At 37.3% G+C, this 13,010-nt stretch overlaps 1 protein-coding gene across 1 annotated transcript; it reads right to left on the bottom strand.

Annotated features, from left to right (window-relative positions):
* Positions 1-8,145: 8,145 nt before the first annotated feature.
* Positions 8,146-9,503, bottom strand: LOC132045195 (uncharacterized; the record flags this gene model as incomplete). The annotated part of the gene is made up of 1 exon (XM_059435740.1): positions 8,146-9,503. A coding segment is annotated over one exon (1,358 nt), but the record flags the coding sequence as incomplete, so codon positions are not given.
* Positions 9,504-13,010: the final 3,507 nt, after the last annotated feature.

Here is a 13,010-nt window from a genome sequence, read left to right as displayed (position 1 = left end):
TCCTATAAAGTCAGACACAGGAGAGCCAAACGGGAAGCTAGAGTAGCCTAAGGGGAATTAGAGTATACAGAGTGGGCGGAAACCTTAAGAGGTCGTGTAGGCCGAGGCGGACTAGACCGGTGAAGAGGAAGAAGGTGCGTCATAGCTCTAAATTGGTGAGTTTGAATGGCGTTTGGAAATATTTTGTAAGCGAGATGGTAGTAATTATATGTGTACGTATGTATATGATATCCCATACATGGCTATATCGGCGTATGTGTGTCCCGACAATCAACGTTGCGGCATAGTGGAGGCATTGGTCGGACGGTAGTAAGGTTAAAGTGACGGACGTTATCGAACAAACGGATGTTATTTTCGCTATAGGGTAAGCTTGGAAAGTTCCAATACAATGATAGTTGGAAAAGAAAGAAAGTGAGTAGATGAAAGGCAAGGACATCAAAATGTCGGACAAAGTGAAAAGTAAGAAACACGAGTGAGTAAAGCCTCCAAGGGAGACGACGGGCAAAGCACGGGACTATTTGGGTAAACATTCGAAGGTAGGCGAGTGAAAGGGATAGAGTGTGGTAGTATGGAAAAAAAGAGGAATGTGTGGGGTTGGAGAATAGACTTTGACAAGTGGGACGAAAAAGATAGTGACCACGACGAGGAATGAGAAGTAAGAGAAAGAATGATTAGGCCGTGCAACGATGTTAAGAGATTTCTAACTCTCGAAAGATAAGTGCCGAAGGCGATGGATATCTCAAAACTATTGGTGTATTAGGACCTTCTTAATAAGAGGGGAAGAACATATTGGACTTGAAAGGAATTGTGGCGTTCTCATGTACTCCCGAAGGGAAATTTATTAGCTCGGAGCCGAGTTCGAAACATATATCGGCATATCGGAAGGTATCGAAGGAGGCGAGAACGAATTTACAATTGTAATAAAAGGAACAACGGTTGGTAGTTTGGAAATTTTTGAAAGAATGAAAAGACGATGCTCCTATGAATGGAAATAAAAGAGTTCACCGAATATTAGAAAACCTCCTATAATAGGAAGTGAGGAAAATCGAAGGAGTGAATAAAGGAAGGGAAAGGAGTATGACAAGGTAGGCTACAAGCGAAAGTTAGTACGGAGGGGATATGTGAGTAGAATGAACCAGGAGAAGGAAAGACCGTGACTAAGATGGAATATACTTTATACAAGTCGTACAAGAGTAGTTATGTTACCTATGAATATTTATATGCTAGGGATGAGACCAAGCGGGTACTTAATGAGAAAAGTTTGGATTCAGTAATAACAATACGATTATAATATTCTGGGTGCATTAAGGAAAGATGTAAAGGTAGGTTAAACTAAATTACCGAGATGAAGTTAGTACTGAGGGTAAACAAGACATGGCTATGGGTGAACCAAAGACCTATCCCGATACCGGTTGCAAGATAAGAGGAGCGAAGACAAAGTAAAACATAAGGATTAGGGAAGCCACGCTAAGGTATTTCTTGGGCTAATTTGAGCACTTTCGCATATTGTTGTAAAGATTGCAACATAGTGTGGGACAGGAAAGTTGAGAGCAAGATCTGAGCAAAGGGACAATAGGAGAGTTTGAATTAAAGATAAAGAAATGACAAGAGATAATGTGCCTAGAATGTTACAAGTTAAGTAAAGAGGATTATAAGATGATTTAAGCAAGATGATCAGAACTAGCTGGTTACTAAAAGAGGGTGAATTTATATGTCAAATTCTTTCAGAATCATACCAGTTGATGATAGTTAAAGCGAGGGGAGCGGCTATGTAGAGTTACTATATGAGGGGACTTCATTGCTACTTGATAACTAACTCCAAAGATAGAGACTAAGAGCAAAAGGTAGAGTGACGACTAAGGTCTTTTAAAGGAGTCGAGAAGAAATACATGAGGCTGAAGATTCCAGAATATGGACTTCATGACAAACTTACCTCGCACTCTGCGGAAGTATGACTCTTCTAGGGTATTATCTGTGGATGATGTCCAGGTAGCAGAAGAGCTAGCGTACGAGAAAAACCCTGTAGCTACCGGATCGTCAGGCGAGAAAGTTGCGTACCAAAAACGTGACTTCCGTTAAGGTATTGTGGCGGAACAATAACAGGGAGGAGATGACCTGGGATGCCGAAGAGGAGATGAAGAATAAGTATCCCTACTTATTTCCTATGCCTACAGGTAATCTAAATTCCTAGAGTGGTTATGTTGATTGATAAATAAAAACGTATGTGGTAGCTATAAAAGGAACTCCCCCGAAGTGCCTATAAGACCCTGTAAGACTAGTTTAACATTCGAGGATGAATGTTTCTAAGGGGGGAAGGATGTTACACCTTGGAAAATTTCGCGTTATCAAGACGGTGCACGGCTTAGTATGAGCTCAGGGTAGAGCAGAGTTACACAAGGATTATGGATGAAGATTATGTTATCTGAGCAAAAGAACATATATATAACATTTGGAGAGTGTATGGAGTAAATCGGTTAACATGATCACTCGATGATAGCTCTCGAAACCATGAGTTAAGGTGGGGCTCACATGTTGGAATTTTGTAAAGGATATATTATAAGTGATACAAGTAGTACATGGAAAGTTGAGCAAGTCCTAAGAAGGACCCATAAGCCAAATATGGACATAAGCCCTCCAAAAGGACGATTTAAGGAAACGTTTTCGGATGAGTTGACTTGGAGGGGCAAAAACGGCATTATAAGTTTATAATTTGGAAAAACACCAAGAATAAAAGTTGTAGATAATTGAAAGATCTTTCCAACCATAGGTCGTGGGCCCTACACGATGTCGGAATCAAGCGTTATGGCCATTTTAAGAGAAAGACCCTAAGCTGCCAAATGGCTCCGCGGGCCCCACGTGAGAAGGTCGGTGAAACCGACCTAGGAGGGGTATAAATACCCCCATAAACCCCATTTTTTCAGCATAATAACATTCCAAAGGGTCCTAGAAAATTCTCTACACCTTCCCCAAGCATTATAGTCCGATAAATCAAGAATTTGACAAGATTACGCCAAACTAGTCCGTGAAAGGTGATTGTTCTTGCTTCTACTTAAGCTTGGTGTTGGAAAAGGTTGATGTGGCTGAGTTTTTTTCAAGTATAAGGTATTTTATTTATCCCATCTTTTATGTTGAGTTTATTTGAAGGTCTAGCAAGCCTTAAAAATGAAACTAGTAATGGAGAAAAGGTCATAGAGTGTTGTATTATAGTTGTTGTGTTTATGGGCTGTTTTGAATGTGTTGTGGCCTTGTGGATGGACTGATTTATGCATACAAAAATGGTATCTAACATTGTTGGTGTGTTGATGAGATTATACTCCTTGATTGGGATGGAAGAAAGTGCATATTGTTATTGTATGTTGAAAAATGTCGTGTGGGATATTTATGGAATATGTTGGTAAGAATAATAGCGTTGTTGATGTTGGTATTATTGTTGTTGTTGATTGGTTGTTGAATTGTAATTTTGGGCTAGGCATATAAACAGGAGAGATGCTGCCCGATTTTCGGCAGAATATAGAGTAGTTTGAGTTGAAATTTGGAACAAGTGTGCAATAAAGAGTCTAACGTTAGTGTGAATCCTTTTAAGTGTAGGCTTACAAGCTTGGACGAATAAGCGTAGCCAATAAGAGGTGGAACAGGTATGTAAAGCCCATCCTTTCTTTCTTTTGGCATGTCTTAGATGTAAGTAAGATATGATACGAGCCTTGGGGTAACTCTATTCATAAGATCCGAGCATGTCTACGATTCTTATTCACTTCTTGATGTTAGTGTTCCTAATATAGTCGAGTTATGATCCTTGTGTCTCTTGTATGATTGGATAGTACATATGGCATAAAGAGTTCTTGTTCCTAAAGGGTTCTATGTTGAATAAGGTCTCTAACTTTCATAGACGGGCTCGGATCGCTTCGATGCGTTCGTAGAGGATTCTATAACGAATAATGTCTCTAACTTTCATGAGCGGGCTCGGATTGGCTTGATACATGTCTACGATCCTTGATATAGTTCTAATGACATTTAGAAAGAACTCATTATGACTAATGTTTTAACCCTCGAGCATAGATAGTCTGCTTATCTATCGATTCTCACATGATGATTTATGTGTATATGGTTGCTCACTACTCTGCTCGTGCATACTGTTATTATATCTTTCACCGAGTCCCGGGCCGGGTATGTATTCGTGCACAGTTTCACTGCATTGTTCACCGAGTCCCTCACTAGAGGGCCGGGTACGGTATATATATATGATGATATGATGACATGATGATATGTTGATATGATGATATGGGGATGGCGGCCAGGATGGCATATGATGATTCTATTCACCGAGTCCCTCACTAGAGGGCCGGGTACGGTATATATATATGATGATTCTATTCACCGAGTCCCTCACTAGAGGGCCGGGTACGGTATATATATATATATATGATGATTCTATTCACCGAGTCCCTCCCTAGAGGGCCGGGACACGTTATATATGCATATGTTCAAGATGATTACTCACTTATGCTTCTAAGTCCCATAATGAGTTGGATATGATATTGACATGCATGATTCATGTTTCAAAGGCAAGCCTTGTGGGTTTCTGGTTACTGAACTAACTTTCTATACTCCTTACTTCAGTACGATTCTGTTTACTGTATTCCATGCTTTACATGCTCAGTACATATTCCGTCGACCCCTTTCTTGGGGGGGGGGGGGGCTACGTTTCATGCCACGTGTGTGTATACGGATGAGTCGAGGATATTAGTAGAAGATGTTCCGAATTGGATTGGCGAGCTCCATTTCCTTCTGGAGTGCTGCCGAGTCAGAGTATCTATGTTATGGCATCTTGATTTATGTTAGAGACTTTGCAGACAGAGTCACGTATAGTACGTGTCAGTCTTGTAAGCGGCTCTGTAAGACGATGTGTCCTTATGCATTGTGTTACAAGTTTCATATGTATACAGATTTTCCTTGATTTGGGAAAGACGAAAGGCATGTTTTTTTTGAAAAGCTTACGTTATGCACTCATGTCATGATTTAAGGGCCCAGTATGATTATGAGTATCACGAGAATCAGTGGGTTCGCTCGACCCTAAGTAAGGGTCGGGTGCCCATCATGTCCTATCGAAAGTTGGGGTGTGACAGGCTAGGGTTTCTGTCTTTGAAACCCTCTTCACAAAAATAAAGGCCTGAAGGGTCGTTTGGTATGTCTTAAGGGGTCGTTTGGAGATTGGGCCGGGTCTGGTCCTCGTTTGGACTGGGCTCGGTCGTTAAAACCAAAAAGGGGGGAGGGGGAACTGGCCCCATGGCAGATAAAACGTGCAATTTTAACAAATGGCCAAAATTAAAACATGTCAAGTAATCAAACCTTTGGATTATAGCCTAATTAAACGGAAACTAAGTAATTCCTTTTTAAATGTGGCCAAATGCGTAAAATGATTAAATATTGCAATTACAACCTTAATTGACCCTTAATCAAGATTTTTACTATTTCAATTATAGCCACAATTAACACATAGCAAGCAATTGTAATCAATTTTCAGAATAAATGCAATTGCGGCCAAATAAATTATAAAATTGAGATGCAATATCTTATTTTATTAACCAATTTTCTTGAATTAAGGGAGTGAAATACTTGTCAATTTGATATTTAATAATTTAAACAATTAATTGAAAAATTGTTTTAAACTATTTTGAATTAATTTTTGACAAATACTTAAATATGTAAGGGAAAACATGCAAAATATTTTAAATGACCTACAATATATATATATATGGAATTATTTTGCTAAATGAAATGGCAAAATATTATCGAAATAATTTTGTAAAAGTCATTTTTGTTTATCAAATACATATTTCACTCCGTCTGAGATTCAAGAACTCCGGATAATTTAATAAAATTATTGGAGGATCAAAATTAGGTGTCAACACCAAGGAAAGAACCAAGGGAGGTGCTGAGTAGCATCAGAAAGCAACACTGGTGCAAAATGAAGAAGGAAACAGTTATAGCCAGTGGCGGAGCCAGGATTTTCGTCAAGGGTGTTCATACTTTTAGAACAAGGTGGGTGAGAAAAGAAAGAAAAGCAGCGCATGTAATTGTACTATGTTAATATAAAGGTGCAAGACGACCTCAAGTCCAAATCAAGAATTTGTGGAGGAAGTGAGAGTAGAAAAATCACAACTCCTACCCAAACCTATTCCCATATTCGGTGGTTGCAATCCCATAGTTGGCCAACCTTGTTCCACTCTCAAATCATATAAACCAACTATTCAAAAGAAAAAAAAAAGGATCCTAAAACAGAAACTAGCAAAATAGTCTCAATATGTCTACTAATTTTTTTTAATCCTAATTTAACTTAGCCCAATTGTTGGTATTAAAGACATGAAATTGAAGATATCCATTGACTTCATTTCTCCAGAAAACCATATCAACAGTATATTAGGTCCTATGTTCAACATCAACACATGATTTAGTCTTGCATACCAAACTCAAGGTGGCACTTTAGCTCTATTCAAAGCCATTCTCAGTACACATATTCAACAATTAATAGAAAAGGCTCGTATTATTCAAACGAAAGTACATTATTCAAAAAAAGATCCCATGAGATCGGGAAAACCTGCGTGATTTTTATGTCATACCACATTAATAAGTGCAAGAATAAAGAAAGTACTGAAACAACTTATAGTTAAATAGAGTTTCACAAAACTAAAGGACTCTTCTCTAAGAAACAAGAAAGCCTAATTAAAGGACCTATAGAACTCATCTCCATTTTGAGGAATCACACACTAAACAATCAACAAAAAATAGTTCTATTAATGAAAGCTTAATTAAAATATTACAATTGCAGTCGACGGGGCTTCATCTCTTGAAATGTTTTTATAATACACTCATTAGAAGCATCTTCAAATACTTTCTTTTCTACAAAAGGCACCATGCAACCATCTAAGAATTCATCGTCCATTCGATTCCGCAAGTCATTCTTTATAAACTTTATTGCTGAGAAAGTTCTTTCAACTGTCGCAGTGGCAACTGGTAGAAGCAAAGAAAACTTCACCAAAAGGAATACAAGAGAATAGGTTAAATGCTTCTTTGTCCCAACCAACTTTCTTGAAAGTTCCCCAAGTCCACCTAAATTGGAGAACCTTTTATCAATATCACGAACATCAATAATGTAATTAGCAAGTTGATTCTCAAGGGCCCTAATGCTAAATCCATCAAAGTCATCAGGATATACTCCATTTGCTTAATGGAGTAGCTTACTCGACGGGGCTTCATCTCTTGAAATGTTATTATAATACACTCATTAGAAACATCTTCAAATACTTTCTTTTCTACAAAAGGCACCATGTAACCATCTAAGAATTCATCGTCCATTCGATTCCGCAAGTCATTCTTTATAAACTTCATTGCTGAAAAAGCTCTTTCAACTATCGCAGTGGCAACTGGTAGAAGCAAAGAAAACTTCACCAAAAGGAATACAAGAAAATAGGTTAAATGCCTCTTTGTCCCAACCAACTTTCTTGAAAGTTCCCCAAGTCCACCTAAATTGGAGAACCTTTTATCAATATCACGAACATTAATAATGTAATTAGCAAGTTGACCCTCAAGGGCCCTAATGCTAAATCCATCAAAGTCATCAGGATATAATTCAGCCATTCTCACTATCTTTTTTATGTCAAAACTAGAAAATGAATCAATTAGATTCAAGCAAGCTACTCCATTAAGCAAATCACTTGTCACCTCGTTAAAACGGTCATTAAGTTCTTGTAACTGCCAATCAATAATTTTATAAAACATATTCACACGGTAATGATGCAAAGTTGAATGATCAACTACTTTATGTCGTGATCTCCCAGAGTTAGCATATGGATCATCATAATTGGGTAATGGAATTTTACGCTTGATACAGAAGGTTTCAACCTTTTCTTTAAGTGAATCCCATCCAATATTCTTTTTTAAGAGAGGATCCCATTCATTATCTCTTAAAGCTTGCAACCTTCTCTTTGCTACCTTAACAAGAATCATGGCATTTACAATATTCTGCTCCTTTTTCTGTAATGATACATTAAGATCGTATGTGATTCCCAAAATATCAGTCATCAAATGCAATAAGAAAACAGTCTCAAACATTTGACAACTTCTGAGAAATCCCGATGCGCTTGCTTCTTAATCCGGAGTACTTGCATTTTCAACAAGAGTATCAAGTACATCAACAATAGAGGCAAAGTTACTAATAAAGTTTCCAAATGACTTGTAGTGAGATCCCCAACGAGTATCACCGGCTTTAATAAGACCAAGTTCTTGATTCAGGCCTTTACCCGTTTCTAGCTCACCCATATCTAATGCCTCTCGGAGTTTTTCTTTTTGAGACTCTCGAAATGCATCCACACATTTAAAAGAAGCTCCCAACACAGTCAAAATATTTGAAACCAATAGTACAAGTTCTCCCACATGAATACACTTTTTAGAAACCGCGATAAGAGTCAATTGGAGTTGATGAGCAAAACAATGAATAGAATGAGCCGATCTACTTTCTTGTTTAATCAATGTTTTAAGACTACCTAGCTCACCTTGCATATTGCTTGCCCCATCATAACATTGCCTACGTACATAAGATAAAGTTAAAGAATGGTGAGCAAGCACATCCACAATTGCTTTCTTCAGAGATAAAGCACTAGTATCTTTAACATTAACAAGTCCAATAAATGCCTTCATTACAAATCCTTTTTTATCAATATATCGCAAGCAAATAGCCATTTGCTCTTTGCGTGACACATCTCTAGATTCATCAACCAATAAAGCAAAGTAGTCACAATTTAAATCCTCTATTATACCCTTAATTGTTTCAATTTTACACACAGTCACAATATCTTTTTGGATATCATGAGAAGCCATTTTATTATTTTTTGGAGCATTTCCCAACACATAAGGTTTAATCTCATCACATCTATCCGCGTACCATGAAAGAACTTCAAGAAAATTACCCTTGTTCAATGACGATTCACTCTCGTCATGACCGCGGAGTGCCAAACCTTGATTTAGGAGAAGTCTTACCACATCAATTGAGGCATTTAAGCGAACCAAATAGTCATGCTTACCTTTATCATCCAACTTGTGAAATGCAGCCTGAATGGATTGTTTCCCTCGTATTAGATCTTCACACTTTCTTTTTGATTGATTATGAATGCTATTCGGTGGACCAATATGTGTTGGAAATCTATCCTTTCTATACCAATTTCTAAACCCTATAGTCGAAAACACTTCACAGCCACCTTGATTAATGTTTTCGCCTTTGAAGAAATAGCAAGGCAAACAATAAGCTGCATTTGCACTTGTACTATATTCCAACCAATCAGGATATTCATCAAACCATCCAGAAACAAAACGACATGGTATTCCAAAAAAGTTAGTTTTAGGGAACACATGACCCTGAGGTTGGCAAGGACGTTTTTGAATGTATGCCCTCCTTATCTCATCACGAATGTTTGGATGATAATCCAAAATTGGAGTTCTTTGGTAAAGGCCTACTTTTAGATCATTTACATCAAATTTTTGTCAAAGAGAAGAGTGAGATGGTATTTATATTTGGTCCGCATTTTCATCTCGATGTAGTTGATTTTGATTTTGAGACGCTGAACTTGTTTTTGGTAGTTTACGTAAATATTTCTCCAAGCTCATTGAAACTTCAAACTGAAATAACAATTAAATGCATCACACTTGTTAAAAATTAGTCATACAAATTACTTCCTGGATAGATAAATCTACTCTAACATATTGATAGTTTTTAACAGAATTCAACCCATACAAAATAAGTTTTTACTAGCACAACATAAAGACAATATTACTGTATTAGAATTCAAGAATTCTTGAAACTTTGTTCAATTCCCCCTAATAGTACTAACTACTAAGTTATTTATTTTTTAATTATATGACCAACAATTATTTACTAAGAGAAACTAAAATGTGAAACTAACTCTGTTCAAAGAAGAAAAAATGCACAAAAGCAATTTCAAGAAATACACATCAATTTCAGAGAGAAAAAGAATTAATGCTATCAAAAAAATATAATATCTAACTAAAGGATAAGAAGAACTAAAGAATACCTTTTCACTGCAATGTCTTTGATGAAAAAATATAATAATGGTTGTGGAGGGAAAAGGGTTGAAACTTGAAAGAAAAGGGGAGAAGGGTTTTTTGTTTCTCTCAATGCGACAATGGCCAGTTCTGTTTCTTTTTCCAAAGAGTGTAGGAGAAGACAAATATTGACTAGCTTTTATTTAATGAGTAACTATTTTTTTAATTAAAAAAATAAAGTCAAACATTAGAGTCTAAACGAGGTCATCCTGGCTGAATTTTAATTAATGAAAGAGAATTTTCGTCAATTGTAAAAAAAAAAAAAAAAAAAAAAAAAGGAAAAAAAAGTTGTCCCAGCTGAGGCTCGAACCCGCGCGCAGAAGGTGAATCTGCACACCCTTGGCCGCTGGGCCATCACTCTCTTCTTTCTCAAGGTTGTTCATCAATTAGTATATATCCAAAAAAAAAAAAAAATTAACCTATGTAACCGGAAACTTTTTCCGACAAAGGGTGTTCATCTGACCACCCTTGGCTGGGGGTGGCTTCGCCCCTGGTTATAGCTATGCATGAAACAATGATGTATTTTACTTGGCAGCTAAGAACTGGAAATTTTTTTAAAGATACCACTGTCAATACAAGTTTTGTTGTAAAACAAATACAATTTATAGTAAAAGAGAGGATAGGTATGTTCATAGGATCAAAACAAGCTAGGAAGTGTATAGGACTTCTTGAGGCAATTTGTAACTAGTTTCTTTGAGGCTTGCCATTCCTGGCACCCTTTCTGAAAGGTGGTTGAGGGATTCAGGTGCTCTTTAGATTGTTTTTTATAGTTGTTTGCTGGTGGTAATAATATTTACGGTTTATTACCAAAAAATAATTACATTTTCATCTTTAATATAGGTTTTGGATATAAAATCACTTTTAGTAGGAAGCGTTTTACCGTCGAAGTAGAACTTTCTGGAACAAATTCAAATTAGTCCGACCCCATAATAAATACTACCAAACACTGTGTGAGAAATAAAAGAAATATAATCATCAAAATTATTGAGCCCGTGCAACCTCATCTAGTCCATATAAAAATCCCTTAATAGTACTGCGTTAGCTGTTTGCTTTGCTGTCACGACCCGACTAGGGACCATGACGGGTACCCGAGGCTAACCACCGAGCACCGCTCATACCATTACCCATCGTACTCACCAAGCGTTCATTCATTAATCTTATACTCAAATCATAGGAAAAATCATTTTTCACTTCGAAACATAATTACCTTTATATACATAAGCCCTTCGGCTATCAAAATATTATATATATATATATATATATATATATATATATATATATATATACACGTGGGAAAAAAATCGATACACGTGGGAAAAAAAAATCGTGAGACCATACTACCCACACATGCGTATCTACGAGCCTCTACTAGAGTACTAGACATATGGACGGGACAGGACCCCGTCATGCTCAAAAAACATGTATATACACAAAAGAATAAGTCAATGGCACCTCCGAACAATGGAGTGCTCAAGTCGCCCAATAGCTCCTACGAGTCTAGATCACCTCCCTGTCTACCTGTGGGCATGAACACAACGTCCAAAGAAAATGGATGTCAGTACGAACAATGTACTGAGTATGTAAGGCATGAATGAAATGGACATAATAGAACAATCATAAGACATAAGATGAAGATATAACCTGCGTAACTTTTAAGGGTGGATACATTTCACACATATATCACATATAATCGTAGTACATGTATCATCATAGCGCATACATCATCGCATCATATATATCATCATCGTTAACCCGCGTCCGGGTAACCATCATATGCCGCCCACTAGTGGTGTCATTCCCGGCCCTCTAGGCTTAGTGTAAACATAGCAGCCCGCCTTAGTGGTGACATGCTCAGCCAATCAAGCACGGTGAAATCGTATGCAGCCCGCCTTCGCGGTGACATGCCCAGCCAACTAGGCACGGTGGAATCGTATCATCATATAGTCAATATAAACTTATCATTATCACATATCTCATAGGCATATCATAACCTTATCATAACTTAGCATCATTATACATTCATCATTAATCATACATTAAAGCTTGAAGGTAACCATGGCTATGTCGGGGTGACATGAGGTCGTGAACTCCCGACCACATTATGGAGTGATCATAATCGTCATATCTCACCTTGGAGGGACTAATATTTTAAGGTGAGTGCACACAAGGAAAAGCATCAATGGAACTATACTTAGGGTCATTAACCTCATGGACATCGTACCTCACTTTAAGGTTCTTTTTGTACTTAAACTCATCATCATCATCAAGTCATGCTCGTATCGTATCTCTTTTCTTTAGCTTATACATATATAGCTCGTTACAACCATGGACTCATAGTTTCCTTTATTTAGGAAGATCATGGGAAAATAGGAGGATTCATGCCATAGGAGTCATGCCATAGAAGGAAGGGATTAGCCTTACATACCTCTTTCGTTTAGCTATTCTATCATTTGATCGTTCTCCTTCGATGCTCGCGTTTCTACCTTCAAGAGAATTCGCATCAACATTAGCTAATCGATTATATGAACGTGCTTACTAATGCTAGAGAAAATTGGGCAGCATTTCTTTTGTTTATTCAACCTTCCTCATCTTACATATCAACTCCCAAACATCCATAACAACATTCACAACATAATAAGCAACACTCATCATTCATCTACATTATCCACATTTCACAATTTCACTTCAATTCCTCCATAATCATGGTCATAGTTCACTATTGCATTTTCTCACATATAATACTTATCCCATGTTCTAAATGGCATTTATAGCATACTTACAATCATAACATATCAATATTCGTGACTCATTCCAAACTACTACTCAAAATCTCATTGTTCCTATCCTTGTGACCCATTTTCTATCTCCTTCCATAATCTAAGTCTTTCAACCCCTCA

Source organism: Lycium ferocissimum, unplaced genomic scaffold (genome assembly GCF_029784015.1).
Source record: "Lycium ferocissimum isolate CSIRO_LF1 unplaced genomic scaffold, AGI_CSIRO_Lferr_CH_V1 ctg6237, whole genome shotgun sequence".
NCBI classification, from domain to species: Eukaryota; Viridiplantae; Streptophyta; class Magnoliopsida; order Solanales; family Solanaceae; genus Lycium; species Lycium ferocissimum.
The sequence above is the reverse complement of the archived record's forward strand: the minus strand, read 5'-3'. Positions and strand labels throughout refer to the sequence as shown.